The sequence below is a fragment of the Condylura cristata genome, unplaced genomic scaffold (assembly GCF_000260355.1).
Source record: "Condylura cristata isolate star-nosed mole 26May11 unplaced genomic scaffold, ConCri1.0 scaffold00006, whole genome shotgun sequence".
Classification (NCBI taxonomy): Eukaryota; Metazoa; Chordata; class Mammalia; order Eulipotyphla; family Talpidae; genus Condylura; species Condylura cristata.
In genome coordinates, this window is record NW_004567107.1 from 8,165,313 (window position 1) to 8,183,476 (window position 18,164).

At 36.6% G+C, this 18,164-nt stretch overlaps 1 protein-coding gene across 1 annotated transcript in view; it reads left to right on the forward strand.

Moving 5' to 3' along the window:
- RC3H2 (ring finger and CCCH-type domains 2) overlaps positions 1–18,164 on the forward strand; it is a 45,520-nt gene that overhangs the window by 14,430 nt on the left and 12,926 nt on the right. Inside the window, exons 5-10 of the mRNA XM_012721470.1 lie at positions 4,324–4,499; positions 8,097–8,297; positions 8,749–8,881; positions 9,011–9,129; positions 10,627–10,739; positions 15,419–15,727. Of these exons, the coding sequence (XP_012576924.1) occupies positions 4,324–4,499; positions 8,097–8,297; positions 8,749–8,881; positions 9,011–9,129; positions 10,627–10,739; positions 15,419–15,727 (1,051 nt within the window). The remainder of the gene's footprint in view (positions 1–4,323; positions 4,500–8,096; positions 8,298–8,748; positions 8,882–9,010; positions 9,130–10,626; positions 10,740–15,418; positions 15,728–18,164) is intronic.

Below are 18,164 nucleotides of genomic sequence, written 5' to 3' on the forward strand. Positions count from 1 at the left end.
TGCTCCAACAGGGTTCAGTCTCCGACCAGGGAGTGACCCACTTGGCATAGCTGCTGTCTCTCTGCTCCTGTCTTGCCCGCTGCTCCCCTCAGCAGAGTACTTCGTGGATCTATCTGCCTGTTCTGCTCCCCGCTCTGTCTCTGGTGAATCCTCTCACCCTCTGCATCTCTAGCCTGTACCCCTGTTCTGTACGAATAAATAAATCTTTAAAAAAAAAAAAAGAAAACCATCAGGAAATTATTATAATGATTACCATCACATTCTGCGTAAACAATCTTTACCTATATCAGTATTATGAAGTACTATCTTATACTATCTCTTAGAAACTGTGTTTCACCTTTCTGATTTAGAACTACAGGCTGGATAAGATTTTTTTGTGTGAAGAAAATTAAATTGGCATTGTAACTTCTGGATAGATACAGATAAAGATAAAAACGTATACCTTATGTGCCATAGCTACATAAATTCTCAGTAAATCACAAATACTTAAGCACTAAAACATAAACCATACAAGTAATAGAAAGAAATATAAGAGTGAATTCCTTTATAATCTAGGAGCAGAAAATTCTTCTCTTTGAGTCTAAATCCAGGAGCAATGAAGGAAAAGTTTGATATTTCACTGTATTGTTTTTTTGTTTTTTTTTTTTTTAATTTTTTTTATTTTTTACTTATTTATTTATTTATTTTTATTTTTTTTATTTTATTTTATTTTTAATTTTTTTTTATTTTATTTTTTTAAAAAGATTTATTTATTTATTTGTACAGAACTGGGGTACAGGCCAGAGATGCGGAGGGTGAGAGAATTCACCAGAGACAGAGCGGGGAGCAGAACAGGCAGATCGACGAAGTACACTGCTGAGGGGAGCAGCGGGCGGGTCAGGAGAGGTCTGCCACGCCATGTGGTCGCCTCCGGGGCAGGCGGGAATCGAACTCATGAGGAAGTGGCTTTAGATTCTCAGTGCTGTGCTTTAACCCGCTGCGCCACCAGGGAGGGCCTTCACTGTATTGTTTTTTTAAAAATTCTATGAGAAGAAAAAACAGTAAGCAATGTAAAATAATGACAGACTTGGGAACATATTTGTATTCTGTCCCAACCAGGAGCTAATATAAGTAATTTATAAGGTACTTCTTAAAACTCAGGAGGTAAATATTAACAATTCAATTAAAAATTGAAAAAAGGAGATAATTCATGGGAAAATAATATAAATTGCACCAAAACATAAAAAGATAAAGTTGTTTATATTGATAGTAGTATATATTAAAGTTAATACTGAAATACCATTTCTTATCTCTCAGATTGATCGAATATAAAAGTTTAGCAATAGAGGAGCCTCCCTATAGGCCTAGGGATAAGTCTCAGCACTAACACCATTATGACTTGAGCTCCCACTAGGGAGCTAACCTACATACGACGCCCAAAACCTCTCCTGTCTCTCCTGCTGCTCCCCTTAGCAGTATATTTCAGTAAATCTCCCTGTGCTGTACCCCACTGTCTGCGGTGAATCCTCTCACTCTTGGACTGGAGTGGCTGTGGCTAGATTCAAATGCTGCGCTTTAACTTGTTGCGCCACCAAGGAGAGTCCGTAAATACATATTAAAGAATTTAAGGGCAAAGTGCTGTATTGTCTGGGAATTACTAAAATACCCTTCAGGGCCCTCCCTGGTGGTGCAGTAGATTAAGCCACAGCTGCTCCAACAGGGTTCAGTCTCCGACCAGGGAGTGACCCACTTGGCATAGCTGCTGTCTCTCTGCTCCTGTCTTGCCCGCTGCTCCCCTCAGCAGTATACTTCATCAGTCATCCTGTTTTGCTCCCCACTCTGTCTTTGGTGAATCTTCTCACCGCCCCTGCACCTCTGGGCTATACCCCAGTTCTATATGCATAAATAAGTTTAAAAAAAAAATACACTCCAGCAAACCAAATTATAAAAGTGGTTAGAAGTGAAACCTTACTGTTAGCAGCTGTGTTCCAAATGCATGCTATTGCTACTTTTGTGTATGCTTAAAAGTTTTCATAGTATAAGGTACATTTAAGTATAAATTTGGAATTTTCATTTATATATAATTTGGGAACACTTTGGACATTTCCTCATGTTTATTTACCTTATCTTAAGAGGCATTAGTCCTCAGTATTACAAATATCTTTTGTACTTCAACTCAACAAAGATGACAAATGACCCAGTTAAAAAATGGGCTAAGGACTTGAATAGACATTTCTCCAGATGATGATGCACAGATGGATAAAGGGCTCATGAAATGATTAGTCATCACTGAAATGCAAGTCAGAATTATAGTGAGAATCCATTAGGTTGTCCATAATTTTAAAAATGGAAAATAAAAACTGTTGGCAAGGATGTGAAAATTGGTAATGTAAAATGGTATAGCTTCGAAGGGAACAATTTAGTGCTTCCTCAAAAAATTAAACATAGAATTACCATATGATGTAGTAGTTCCAATTTTAAGTGTATACCCAAAAGGAAACAGGTATAAACTTCTTAGTTAAAATATTTACAATAGTCAAAAATGGAAACAGTCTACATGTCCATCAGCTGATGGACTGATAAACAAAATGTGGTATACCGATAAATAGAAACATTTTCATTCATAGAAAACAGTGAAATATTAACATGATACAGTGTGTATAAACTTTGAAACAAGTAAAAAAAGCCAAAGAAAAGGCTATTTATTCTGATTCCATCTATCTGAAGCATCTGTAAAGGTAAATCCATAGAGCCATTCTTATTGGATGTCAGAGATAAAGACTGTGGGGCATAACTTTAAAGACTACAGGGCTCCTTTGAGGTGATGAAGATGCCTTAGAACTAGGTAGAGTGGTGCTTGGGCAATATTATGGATTGTATACTGTAAAATGATTAATTCTGTATTATATAAAAAGTCCTTGGTTCTAGATATAATTTTTGCTAGGTGGAATCCACCAATTAAGAAATTCAGCCTTAAACTTTCTGGATGTTAGTGTCCCACTTGAAAAAGAAGGATTCTGTTTTTAATCTAGTCTAGACTTAATATCCCATTGCTTTAATTAAGAATGTATTTTTAACTTTCAATTTTGAATAATTTCAAATATTCTGAAACATTACAAGAGTAATATAGAAAATTCTCATAATCTACCCACATTCGCTGGATTTTAATATTTTGCTATATTTGTTATATAATTTACTCATTCTGTCATTGGGAGAAAAAGTAGCATTTTCATGCCCTTTTATCCCTTAATACTTTAGGATGTTTCTAAAATCACTGCATACTTTCTTATGCAATAAGGTATTGTAAAATTCAGAAACCTTAACTTAAATTAGAGCATCGCTGCAATTTATAGTTCATATTCCAGTCTTGTCAAATATTCCAAAAATGTTTTTCCTGATGTTTTTTTCCAGGGCATCGTCAGTCCTTATATAGGTCACTTATTATATTTACTTTTCTCTCTTTAGTTTTCTTAATCTGGACCCATCCCCGTGTCTCTCTGTCTTTCCAAACATTAGAATTCTTAAAGAATACAGTCCACTTACTTTTTAGGATATTTCTTAGTTTGATTTTGTCTAATGTTCCTTCATGAGTAGTTTATATCCCTGTCTGGGAAACAACATAATTTAGTACCTTCTTTGAGTATTGTATGTAGAGGCTAATAGTACTTCAAAATTACATAAAAAATAGTTCTGGCCCTCCCTGGTGGTGCAGCGGGTTAAGGCACTACACTAAGAAACTAAAGCCACTTCCGCATGAGTTCGATCCCCGCCTGCCCCGGGGGCGACCACATGGCGTGGCAGACCTCTCCTGGCCCGCCCGCTGCTCCCCTCAGCAGTGTGCTTCGTCGATCTGCCTGTTCTGCTCCCCGCTCTGTCTCTGGTGAATCCTCTCACCCTCCGCATCTCTGGCCTGTACCCCAGTTCTGTACGAATAAATAAATAAAATCTTTAAAAAAAAATAATAAAAAAAAAAATAGTTCTGACAGGCTGAGTAACAATCTATGCTTGAAAAAAGTACGATTTAGTTTAGGACTACGCTGTTACCTTTGTTAGTGTAGCTCTTTGTACATAATAAATGAGGGCTTTTTCCTCCTCTTTAACTTGTTCATTATGTAGAATACCTATTGAATATATTTTAAGTTCTGTTGACTTGTGTTAACACAAATAACATACTGTCTTTTATTTGATTAAACTATATATGTATTATGTGTGAGGTTTCCTCTTTGTGCTAATTAAATGTGGACTGGGTAAGGGGCTGTCATAAACTAATGCCCAGAGAAGTCTGTGACAGACATAATTTGGCAGGTTCCTCATTTGTCATGAACTTATGTTCCTTATTTCTAGCTATGCAGGAAGAGGCCTTGAAGCTGGTGTTGCTTGCCTTAGAAGATGGTTCTGCTCTCTCAAGGAAAGTTCTGGTACTTTTTGTTGTGCAAAGACTAGAACCAAGATTTCCTCAGGCATCAAAAACAAGTATTGGTCATGTTGTGCAACTACTGTATCGAGCTTCTTGTTTTAAGGTATGTTATAAGCAAATCATCTAATAATTACATGCTTGTATGTAAGACACAGACTTCCTAGGATGGATGTTTAAGCAGTTTAGAGGCCCAGAAATGCAGAATGTTTACAAGTGTGAAAGGGACTTTTTTTTAAACCCTGCTGTCTTTATTGAATTGTTGCCCTAAGGGCTACTTTTTGGGAATAAGAACACCTGCGTAAGGGTGGTGACACAAAACAGCACATAAGAAAGTCGTTTGGTAAACTTAATTCTTGTATTGGTAAAAGTACATAAAAGAAAATTAATTCATTTGTAATTTCCAATAGTATTTTTAACTTCCTAAGAGTAAGTAAATGTTTTGACTTCTCCATGTTTTTGTTATTGCATTCTCTATGGTGATTAGATTAAAACCTTTAAGTTGAAGTTGGCCTTTATATTATTTTAGGAGTCACATAGAAAACTGAGATTGTTCCACTCTGTATTTAGGTGGCTTTTATTTGTTGGGTGGAGAGGGAAGATAAGATCCCTAAGATATTTAGAAATACAGTTTCATTGACTAGTAGGCTAGTGAGTAGTGACAGGTACTAAAAGGAGTGTAAAGTAAACCAAGTCCTTGAGATTTCTGCATGTGTTAAGAGTGTAGATTTTTGGCTATGTCTTGAGAAAAGCCCAAGGCATTGGTAGTAGAAGGGCCCATTGGCTTGTATGAAAGGAAAATCATAGCTTATTTATTTGGGTTACTTTTGCTAGTTTTAAAGCCTCAAGAGTGATAACAGTACAGACAGAAAAAACTTTTTTGGTGGATTGTTTAATTTGAGGTAACAAGAATTGATGATAGAAATGTATTTACTCATCTTTGACAGTGAGGTATGGACACTGCCTGCTAGTAACAGTGTTGGTTGTTGTGTTCTTCGGGCAACAATTCAGATGAATCTCTAGTTCCTCAAACATTCTGTTTTTTGACAAAGCCACCCACATTACAGATACTACTTGTCATCTTGAACTGACTGCCTAGGTTGTCATAGTGTATTACTCATGTAGTGTTGGGTTTTTTTTTCTCCTATCATACTGATTTGTAGTTGATTTTTCATGTCTATAGCTGATACTGATCTGACATTTGAATAACATTGGTTGAGAAAGTAGTTCAGTTTTATCCTTACTACCCTGTAGTTTAAAATGTTGCAGCAATATTAACATGAATAAAAGGATTTCACACTGACTTAATAAAGGACTCATTTATTCTTGTGAACTCCCTATCGCTGAACTTCTTTTCCTTGACTTTATGTATTCAGGGAGCTGGATTTTGTGGGTGTGCATTGTAGATTTTTTCCCCAGGAGCAGAATCACCCTAACCAAGGTCACATAAAACAAGTGATCCATTTCATTAATTTGTAATGGAAGTGTAACTCTGAAATTAATTGAATTGTCATGTTACTGATCTTTCCCTATAAAAGAATCAAATTTTCACTTGCTAGTATGGAATCAGAATAAGGGTAATTAATGACTTTAATGTTTAATGCAGAGGTTTTCAACTGAAGATAGAGACCAGAATCACCAGTGGAGTTTACATGTGTATGTGTGTGTGTGTATTTATTTATTTATTTTTAAGATATTTTAATTAATGCATACAGAACTGGGGTATAGGCCAGAAGTGCAGGTACAGTGAGAGAATTCACCAGAATGGATCACCTCTGGGGCAGGGATCGAAATTGTATTGAAACAGCTGCGGTCAGCTTTGCAGTGCTGAGCTTTAACTCGCTATGCCACCAGGGAGGGCCAATGGAGTTTTTAAAAGCGTACATTCTTAGACTCCATGCACAGATATTCTGATTTAGTATACTTTTTAATTGCGTGATCTTCAAAGTCAGGGACTCTGATTCTGATTCTGTAGACCTGAAATTATAGTTTTCAAAACGTCATGGGTGATTTTGATGCATGTTAATAGAGCTTTAACAGGAGTAGACTTTCTTAATGACTGTGCCCGTATTCACTGCTCAGGTAGATGCTTGTCCTGCAGGTAGAAACCCCCTTGCTGCATTTTGCTATCATTCTTTCTCATTCTGTGTTTCCTTTCTTTCTTTGTTTGTTTTTTTTTTGGGGGGGGGTTGATAATTCTTCCTTTTTCCCCTCAAAGATTTTTTCTCAAGTTTTCTTCAAGTAGGCTATGATGGAATTCACATTTCTGTGACTTCTAGGTTATATCCTGCTCTTTTTTATGTTATACCCAAGATCATGTTGAATAGAATTTTGGGTGTCTAAAAGTTTTCTATAGGCCCTCCCTGGTGGCGCAGTGGGTTAAAGCACAGCACTGAGAATGTAAAGCCGCTTCCACATGAGTTCGATTCCCGCCTGTCCCAGAGGTGACCACATGGCGAGGCAGACCTCTCCTGACCCGCTCGCTGCTCCCCTCAGCAGTGTACTTCGTGGATCTACCTGTTCTGTTCCCCACTCTGTCTCTGGTGAAGCCTCTCACCGCCCCTGAGCCTCTGGCCTGTACCCCAGTTCTGTATGCACAAATAAATAAATCTTTAAAAAATAATAAAAAAAAAGTTTTCTATAATGTGTTTTTAAATACAGTATTTAACTTGAGTTCCCACTTTTGTTCTTGGGGGCATGTTACTGTTGTCCCATGTACCAACAACATCAAGAGAGTGACCAGAGAGGTAGTCTGGGGAATTTAAAACATTTTACTCATGAGAAAATCATTGTTTTATATAGTTGGAATTGGTTATTCTGTCTTAAGTTTTAGAGCCTGAACAAGCCCCAGATATTTTGATTCCTAACCAAGTTTCAAATTTTACTGTGGCCACTAGCAAGATTGAGTGATTCAAGAATAAGTATGTATCATCTACTATGGAAATTATTTAGCCATATACCTGCTCATTTGAACAATTAGCTTCACTAGGGCATGTGAAACTAATTTTGAATTTATGTTTTCTTCTTACTATGTCAAGTATAGATTAAAACTGTATAAATACCCTAATGGTCATTTTTGGTGGCAGAGAATTTCTTAATCATCCTACCTGTAGTAGTGATAATATATACCTTTGACATGCAATTTGTCTACTTAAAAGTTCTCAGTAGCTTTCCATTTCCTTCAGGATAACATCCAACTTTCTCACCATAGTATATAAGCCCTCTTATTTTATTCTGGCTTTAATTTTATATACTCTGTTGTGGTTTTCTTTAGTATCCCTTACTACTATATACATTTTTAGGAATTCTATTCCTCACTTCTTGCCAGTAGAAATGTTGTTTATTCTTAAAGATTTAAATCATGTAGCTTTCAGCTGGGAGAAGCCTTCTCTATTCCCTCATATTTAGTTGCCTTACCTGTATGTTGCCATGGAGCTCTGTAATAACACATCTGATCTTTAATTTTCAGTTTATAGTTCTCTTCCCTTCTAGCTGCTAAGCTCATTGAAGAAAGGTAGGATTATGTATTTGGTTTATATAAATTTCACTTTGTTCCAAAAAGAATATGTAGTAACATCATCTTCTTTGTGTATATCTGATATATAGTAGATACCTCTCCAACTTCAGCCTCCCCCCACCCCAAGATAGAATTGGTGGGGCAGATCTATTTTGATTGCTTTTTTCCCTCCTTTTTATTTTTCAGGTTACCAAAAGGGATGAAGATTCTTCTCTGATGCAGCTAAAAGAGGAATTTCGTAGTTATGAGGCATTACGCAGAGAACACGATGCCCAGATTGTTCATATTGCTATGGAAGCAGGACTCCGTATTTCACCTGAACAGTGGTCCTCCCTTCTGTATGGTGACCTGGCACATAAATCGCACATGCAGTCTATCATTGATAAGGTTTGTGAAATTAGAGATGCTCATTTTGTGTTATATTATAGAGGGACTAAAGTTAACCTGGCTTCTATGTTTTTAAATATCAGACTCTTACAAATCATCTTTTTCTCTTTTGTTATTTTTTAACATTCAAAATAAATTAAGGAAGGCAACAGGAAGGAAATACAGGATATTAGCATAAAAGCAACCTGGCTTCCAAAATGTGTCATTTATTTACAGTTATCTAAATTCTGATCCAGTGGGTTAATAGGGCTTATAAAGCAGTTTTCTAAGTGTCTAATGATGAATTTCATAGGGCAGATTCTGAGGTGAAATTTAATTCATCATTGATACTCTTACTATGGAATCTGAAGACACTTGAAAACCCATCTGGTATGCTGACTGAATCAAAGTATTTGAATATAGATGTGTCATAAGCACAGGAGTGAAAACCATTCTGTTTTTTGTTTGTTAGCTGCAGTCTCCAGAATCATTTGCAAAGAGTGTCCAGGAATTGACAATTGTTTTGCAAAGAACAGGTGACCCAGCTAACTTAAATAGACTGAGGCCTCATTTAGAACTTCTTGCAAATATAGATCCTAATCCAGGTATGTGGGAAAATGCTCAGTTGCTTATACTTTTTCAACCTTTGAGATAAATAACACAAAAGAATTACTGCTAACGAGGTCCTCTCTACTTCCCTCCCCCCAAACCTATCCCCTGGGTGCTTATTTCAGATGCTGTTTCACCAACTTGGGAGCAGCTGGAAAATGCAATGGTTGCTGTTAAGACAGTGGTTCATGGCCTGGTGGACTTCATACAAAATTATAGTAGAAAAGGCCATGAAACACCTCAGGTGAGCACATTTGTTGCACTCTGGATTGCTGCTATCTCTAAAAGGCACATCCTGAATGTCTTGAAGAAGCTGTTTGTTTGATGGACTCCTTTTGTGACCCTACTCTCGTATAAGCTTTTATTGTCTCAGTTCTTTTGGGAGATACTTAGGAATTAGTATGCCTTATAAATAATGGATTGCTAGCACAGCCAACAGTATGAACAATATGAATGAATTCACTACAGTTTGATCAAGTATAAGTATAGATCATTGATTCCTTGTAAACATATTGTCTGATTCTTTTTTCTCTCCACTGCTGTCACACAAATGAATTTCTATTTGTAAATACATGGGATTTTCAGTATACTTGGAGTTATTTAAAGTATTATCTCATTCATATGAAAACATCCATTTATTAAGTTACTGTGAGCCATTCTTTACATTCAACATTTGACATGATTTCTGACCCTCAGAGCAACTTGTAAGGTAACTGCTGTTCCCTCAGCCGAAATTTAAAAAGGTTAAAGAGTATCTCAGGTCTTAGCAGTAAGTGACAGCAATGAGATAAGGTCTATTCCAAAGTGATTTTTCTGTTCTTCCTATTTTTATTCTATTAGAGACATTATAACATCCATATAACCGCTGAAAGATAAATGTTTCTTTATGAGAGTCATAGTAATACAATATCATCTTAGATATTGGTGCAAATTATAGCAGATATGATCGGGATTTGTATTTTGTCTCATTGTTTGTATGAACTTAAACAGCTCCACACCTAAGAGGAGAGTTTTACCCTCAAGTTTACTAATAAATGTTATCTTTTAATTTTTTCATTTTCAGAGGAAATTATCTTACACCTTTTCTAAGAAAACATGAAGTGACAAAGCTAATGACTTTTTAAATACTTCTAAAATTGTTTAGTTTGGGGGGCCCTCCCTGGTGGCCCAGTGGGTTAAAGCGCAGCACTAAGAGGCACAGCTGCTTCAGCACCAGTTCGATCCCCAGCCAGGATCTGACCCACACGGTGTGGCAGACCTCTCCTGGCCAGTCCACTGCTCCCCTCAGCAGTGTACTTCATCAGTTTGTCTGTTCTGCTCCCCGCTCTGTCTCTGGTGAATCCTCTGATGAGGCCCCTGTGCCTCTGGCCTCTATCTCAGTTCTTTATGCATAAAAAGACTTTAAAAAATAATAATAATAAAATTGCTTCAGTTTGGTATCAGAATTTTAAGAGCAAACTATGAAAAACATCCTTTTTTGTAGTGGTTGTTGTGTTGACATAAATAGACATAACATTTGAGCCAGTTTTGGAAAATCTTCAGAAGGTATGTTTAAAATGCCAGCTTGGGGTTATGCTGCATGAAGTCATCATAGGAAACAGTGCGATGGTAGTTGTCTTAGCACAAGAATACTTATACCAAATGTGAAAAAAAATTTGATATGTAGTCATAAAATTCTGAATGCCAAGAGGGAACAACAACTGGACTCTTCTCTTTCCATACACTGTTTTTCTTTTTGTAGCCTCAACCAAATAGCAAATATAAGACTAGCATGTGCCGAGATCTGCGACAGCAAGGAGGGTGTCCACGAGGAACGAATTGTACTTTTGCCCATTCTCAGGAAGAGCTTGAAAAGTAAGTTTTGAGAATTGCCTTTTATGTTTAACTGTTGGTCACTATGAAAATGCCATTACAGTCTTAAAGTTTGTGATAAAGATTTAATGATTTTCATATCAGTAGAGCTCTTTGGATTGCAAAATAATCTTTTTAAAAACCATACCTGGGTCGTTCCTTGTGGTACAGCGGGTTAAAGCTCAGCACTATGAAGCTGTCTGCAGCCACTGCAGTACGTGTTTGATCCCCGCCCCGTAGCTGACCCACGTGGTGCAGCAGACCTCCCCTGACCCGCCCGCTGCTCCCCTCAGCAGTGTATTTCAGTCTGCCTGTTCTGCTCCCCACTCTGTCTCTGGTGAATCCTCTTACCCCCTGCATCTCTGGTCTGTACCCCAGTTCTGCATGTATAAATAAATAAATCTCTTAAAAAAAGTAAAAACCATACCTTGTTTCTGGGAGCACACATAATATGCTGAGTGATAATTCAGAGGTCATATTTAAACTTCTTTGTAAGTAGAATCCTGTTAAGCACTTGGGCAGGATGTTGGCATCCCTATGTACAGTATTACTTGCTCAGGTTCAGTTGAAGACTACAGCAAATTCCTAGGTAAAAATGGTAATGAGATACGTTGTCTTTTTATGGCTTTTGGTCTTTTTATTACTCTTCTTTTGGTGTTGTCTTTTTCTTTCTCCTCCTGTGGGCAGTTGCCCTGTGGGAGGTAACTAGAGCTTGTTCACATTTGAAGTAGAGCTTTCTAGTTAAAATAGAGCTTTTTTAGAGGAACTTCCTTAGGAGCACTTAGATTTTAAAAGTCAGAATAGTGGTGCCCCTACTGAAAATCCACTCACCTTTTATATCTTCAGTTTGGTTTTTCTCTGTCTATAGTACTTACTTCAGGACTTTATTATATGGTTTATATAAATTTGTAGTAATGGTGGTGGCAGTAGTAGTCATATTAATGATCACATTTGTTCCAAGTACCTTTCTTAGAGTTTCACATGTTCACCCAATTTGTCCATATTAGTGCTTCTGTGGGGTTTCGATGATGCTTTTTGATTTACATAGAATGTTTTTTTCTCTCAATCTGGAAGTTGGGAGGCCATGATCAAAGTGTTTACAGTATTGGTTTCTTCCGAAAGTCTCTCCACAGCTTGTAGGTAGACATAGGCTCACGGTGTCTTCATGTGGTCTTCCCTCTGCATGTGTGTCTATTCTAATCTCTTGCATTTCCTTGTCTCAGAGATTTTCTTTTGCAAATAAATTATCTAATCAGGTCCATCTTCTGCTTTAAATTCTTAGTTGTCCTTTAGTACATTATAGGGTGTACTAACCTTTATAGCCTTATTCTACCTTTTGCATTCCTTATTTTTTTCTTGACGTACATCTCTTTAACTACTATACAAATACTTTCCACTGCCTTTCTCTTGCAACTCTAATGTACTGTCACATGCTGCTCTTCTGTTCTCTTTTTGGAAAACTGTTGCTCCTATCCATATTTATGTCACCTTTCCTCTGAAGACTTACTCGATTTCCCCAGTGTCAATCACTTTCTTTATTGTGCTGCCATAATAGTGTCTACATGGTAACAAGACAGCTGTCAGTTCTTACTGCATTGCAATTATTTATTTGTATATGTGTATTATCACTGGACTTCATTTATCGTGTGGGTTATTCATCTTTGTATTTTCTGCTCCTAGTATATATGTATTATGTAAATTCAGAATATTTACATTGAAAAGGGAAGTAACTTGCAGTTCATATTTCTTATTTCCAGCCAGCTTAGTTATTTCTGTTGCTATTACAAAAAAGAAAAAAAAAGAGAGAGAATTAAAAACAGGGTAAAATGTAGGAATAAGGAAGTGTAGAAAATGAAAATGTCGCTATTTTATTGGTTAGAAAGACATGTTGCTGCCAACTAGTTTTGCGGGTATGTCTTTGTTCGTGAGCTGCATTAGGAGTTGAGCCAACTTTGCTGAACTTATGTAGTTTAACTTAATCCTGTTGCTTTCTCTACTGTACATCTCTCTAAACTAATAAAATGTAAATACTGAATAATCTTTACTAAGAATAAATATCTCTGTGAGTAGAGTTTAGAATGTAGGGTGTGGGACCCCTGTTCACAAGAATTGCTGCTTTTTGGAGGGTGTCAAGAACTGGAGACCAGCCAGCTCAATAAGTATTTGTGAACATGATGGGTATTACTGACGGTGCTTCTAGTAGGGAAAGCGCAGTAACGAACATGTGAAACAGTTCAGTTACTGAGAAAACCATTGTAAAAGTCTGGGGTAGAAACAAGCTTTAGGAACTTGAAATTAAATCAGGACACAGGAGTAGGAGACAAAAAATATGATTAAAAAGGTAACCAGGTCATACTGGCTTCATGGACCATGACAAGCAGTTTGGGTTTTATTCTGGAATTTGTTGTAGAATGTTACTTGAGTAGAACCATGAGAGTTTACATTTTCGTCTTAGAACTATATCACTCTCGTATCTGTATGGATAGAGGTCAGTTAAACTGCTACAGTGGTCTGGGCATGATATTTGTAGTTTGTCCTAGGACTATAGTAATGGAAAGAATGAAAAACCATCAGATACAGGGTATGTTTTGAGCACAGATTTGATAGGTCTGATACATGGAATATTGAGTGCAAAGAAAAAAGAGGAATCAAGGGTGACTCCAAGGCCAGGGGCCTGCATAACGGAGCAGCATCTTTTATTGACATGTGAAATGCTTTGGGGTGGAAAAATCAGTAGTTTCTTGGCCATGAGTGTGAGGCTTATTTCACATTGATACAACAAATACTTTTGAATACTTTAGTATGCACCAGGCTCTTTACTACGTGCTAAAGATGGAGAGGTGAGCAAAAAAGGAAAAACTGACCTGTGACTGTGTGGGTGTTTTTTTCCCACAAATCTTTTCCCTTTGCAAAGCAGCAGTGACAGCACTTTCTGCACTCTTGTGTCTGTAAGTGTCTTCTCCTTTTCCTTTCCTAATAGACTGTCCTAAAATTAAAAAAAAAAATCACTTGTGTGGGTCTTAGGTTATAATAGAGAAGAGCAACATAAGGTAAATAGATAGAAAACAATACTAACAATACTGGTAACCAGTTGGTGCTAAGGTATTTTATGCAAGGTGTAAAGAGATAGATTGGGATGGGGAGATATTTTAGATAAGATGGTTTGGGGGGAGGGTTCGGAGAATATAAATTTAAACTTAGTAAAGTGAGATTGCCTTAGTGAAAAAAATAGGAGTAAAGGATAGGTCTTTGTTGGAACCCAAATGGAAAGATTGACCTTCGTTAGGGAACTCTTCATCCCTTATTTGCGGAGTGTGCAGGTACAGATGCAGTAGGATGGTAGTGTAAAGATGAGTAGTTCTCCCCTGATTCATCTATTTTTCTGGTAACTGGGAGCAATATCATCAGCTGTGGAAGACTGAAAGTAGAGAGGTAAAGGATGTCAGAGACAGGAAAGTGACTTTAGTAGAGAAGTATATGAATATATTGCTTGGCCATTTTACTAGTTGATTATAATAGACAGCATGACTGCCTGATTCTCCTCTAGCAACATTCAGCTGCTTGGGAGCAGGTACATTAAGAGACTAGTGAAGAATTGGGTTTTACCAGGTGAGCTCAACAGGGGAGGGGACCAAGGGAACTAAAGGGATTATAATAGGGAGGAATTGAGGTAGATAATGGGCTCTGAGTTGGATTATGGGAGGGTGAATACATAATGTAGTTAATGAATAATTTTTAAAATAATAGGAAATAGTTGATATTTCCAAATAAAAGGTTCGAAGCCCTTTTTTAAGTGTTTTAAGTGTCTACATGCAAGGCATCCGAGATGTGGCCCTGCTTATCACTTACTTTTCCTCCCTTTGTAAAGGCTTTAGTTTTCATAACTCTTTTTTGAGACTTAAAATTAAAACTTAACTTTTTGCCTGCCAGAGCAATCATTTTTTTTTTTAAAAGATTTATTTATTTATGTATACAGAACTGGAGTACAGGCCAGAGGCACAGGGCTGGTGAGAGGATTCACCAGAGACAGCAGGCAGATTGAAATACACTGCTGATGGGAGCAGTGGGTAAGAGATCTGATGCGCCATGTGGGTCAGCTCCCTGGCTGGAAATCGAACTTGTGGTGTGGTGGCTGCAGATAGCTTCAGCTGGGCATTTTGTAGAAGAACCTTTGTTGTGAAGAATGAAGAGCAGGTTTCAGAGAGCATGTTGAGGAAAGTACAGGCCCCTCCATGTCACTAAATTCTGAAAATTATTTTTAAGAATGAGTCTTTTTTCCTTTACATTTACAAAATGCTTTTCAATTTGGTAACAACAAAATTGTTTCAACTCTTGTTTATATTTTCTCTTCATTCTACATTTTCAGCTAAATTTGGTAAGGTTCCTTTCATTTTGACATGGTATACTTTATGTTCCAGTTATATAGCATTTTGAAAAGATCTCTTTCTGAAGTCCCTGAAAAGTCTTTTTTGAATACATGTGTACTTTACCTACTTGTATGTGTATTTAATAAGGATGTTTGCACTAATGGCATATATATTTCCATGTGGCATCTATCACTGCATGGTTTGTAGACTGTATGTGATAATTAGCTGAAGAAACTTGCTTGCTTTTTAAATCTTCCCCCAGAAAGTTAAGTGAAAGTTTTTATTCACTGATGCATTGATTTGCTTTTATAACAGGTATCGATTAAGGAACAAAAAGATCAATGCGACTGTAAGAACATTTCCTCTCCTAAATAAAGTTGGTGTAAACAACACTGTCACAACCACAGCCGGAAATGTCATTTCTGTCATAGGAAGTACTGAAACAACGGGGAAAATTGTTCCAAGTACAAATGGAATTTCAAATGCAGAAAACAGTGTTTCCCAGCTAATTCCTCGTAGTACTGATAGCACATTAAGAGCTCTGGAGACTGTGAAGAAAGTGGGGAAGGTTGGCACTAATGGTCAGAATGCTGCCGGGCCTTCTGCAGAGTCTGTAACTGAAAAGTAAGTATTAGGTTATTTAGGCTTTTTAGAAATGCCTCTGTATTTTTACACAAGAAAATTTGGATAAGCTATTGATCATAGTTTGTATATAGAACATTTCATGTGGTAGATAAAGCACTTAAACACCACAATGTATTAGATACAGTCATAACTCTGCAATTATTAGGTCTGTGACCTTGGAAAGTCACTTCAACTGTGGGTTTTGTGTTTCTCAGCTTTAAAACTGAAAAAGTTGGGCCAGAATTGGTCTTTTTTTCCACACCTTGTTTTCTTACTTTCAGATTGAGTCATAGAACTGCCAAAAGGGAACGAGTTAGAAACTTAAGCAGTTGAGATGATTGAGTCTAGATCTCCTGTTTCCATCAGAGAAGTTCCACCTTGCACACTAGTGATATGGTATAGTTAACAGTAATCTTTAGATCCAAGCTAGTTTCAAATTTTAACTCTTTCGTTTTCTAGCTATTTGATCTTATGCCAGTTACTTAACCTGTCTTCTCTAGTTTACTCATCCATAAACTTATCTATAATAACACTACCTTCTCACATGTTGGTTGTGTAAGCATAAGATTTAATTTGACAAAAGGATTTTGGTGCCTTAAGAAAACTTTTAAAACTCTCAAATCATCTGAAAGTTACTTCCACTTTTAAAATAGCATGTTTTTGCTTTCCTTTGGTATTCAAAATCTGAATAAAAACATACTCAGGTTATTTTGCTTTTAAGTAATCTTTCAGTAGTTTGTAAAAAGCCTGCTAGGAAAAAACACTATGCTAGGCTCAAGTAACTCATTTATTAAAGGATCCCTCCTCTGTGGGGGACAGTTAAGAAAAAAATGTATCAGAGAACATTGGATAGAAAATGTTATTTGCATACTCATTCTCCGCTTTATTTGAAATACATAAGGTATGTAAGATATCTCTATCTTTAGGAAACATAAGATGATATAGATATGAAGATAACAGTTATAATGATGAAGTAGTACTGGAGTTAGGTTAAAGGAAAGGAAAATTGTGCATCGCTAAGAGAAATAAAGGAAGAAAATTTATGTCACATAATATATAGCCCTGTGTGTAGAGATGTCAGATTAATTGAAGCTATACAGACAGAAAAAAAAAAAAAAAAAAAGGATGGGATGGGGAGTGAATGCAGTACAGATTTCTCTCAGATTTAGACATTGGTGGGTTGCATAGCCCTGTGATTATACCAAGCCAATGGGTCATACATTTTAAAAGGGTAAATTATATTTCAATTTCTTTAAATGATGGGCTAGCAGAAAACATTTTAAAAAAATTAAATAAATTATTCATTGAAAATCATGGATTACCTGCCAAACACCAGACCACAATTGGCATAGCTGGTGAAAATAGCTAAATATAATCCCTACATCTGTGGTCTTCAAGTGTAGCTTGGGAGACAAATACAAACAGATAACATATTCTGAAAGGCACTGTAATGGAGTTGTGTTTCAAATACTAGAATATGTACACTGAGAAGTAACTGATTCTTTAGTGAGTTCTTGTAGATGACTTTTAAAGGTTAAATGTTGACATCCGAGCTTGTTCCAAAAGGGATTGCTGTAAAATAGAGCCTAGCATCCTGAAAGTCACCTACTCTCTGATTAGAATGTGACAAAAAGTTAGCTCTCCCTTATGTTTGGGTATTTGGGATATCTTGTATGATGAATTCATGAGGCTATGAACCTTGTCATGGATTTTGATACCTTTTTCCTGATAAGTAAGACTTTGCCATTTCAAAATACTTAGATTTTAAATATATAGCATTTTGACATGAAGGACCAGGAATCTATGTGAAGCATTTAACATAGTGTCTGGAATTTGCTCAGTAACTGCTCATTAAGTGTTATTATAAGACAATCCTTATAATCTTTCTTGTTATCTTTATTTAACTTCACAGCACATAGCCTTGAAGTGTCTTTAAACACTAAGCCAACACATTTGTATCTTCTATTATTACTCACCATTTCTTAATTTTCTACATTTTGATAGGCAATTGCACACAAAAGCCAACATCTGGTTGACTAACCTGCTGTGCGAATCTTAAAGGCAGCTGCACTCCTTATTTTTACTCTAGCTCTAACAGGGTCCTTCCAAGTGAGGAAACCCTCTGAAGTGAGGAAACCCTCTAATCTGGTTAAGATGCAGTGTATTATATTCCTGCATAATTAACAAACAAGATCTTTTTCTTGAGTCACTATTAGTTCTGCCAAAGTTTGACTTCTTAAAGGGCATAAGGAAGCCATGACAAGATCCTCTAGAACTGATTGCTTGGTGACTCAACAAAGAAAATACCTTTGTGTTTGTTTAAGTTAAAAAGTTAGTGTTTTTGCATTGATTTACTGCATTTCCTTGGAACTTCATTTATCCAACAGATATATCTGCTGAGTACATACTCTTTGTAGGAACTATTTCACTTACCCAT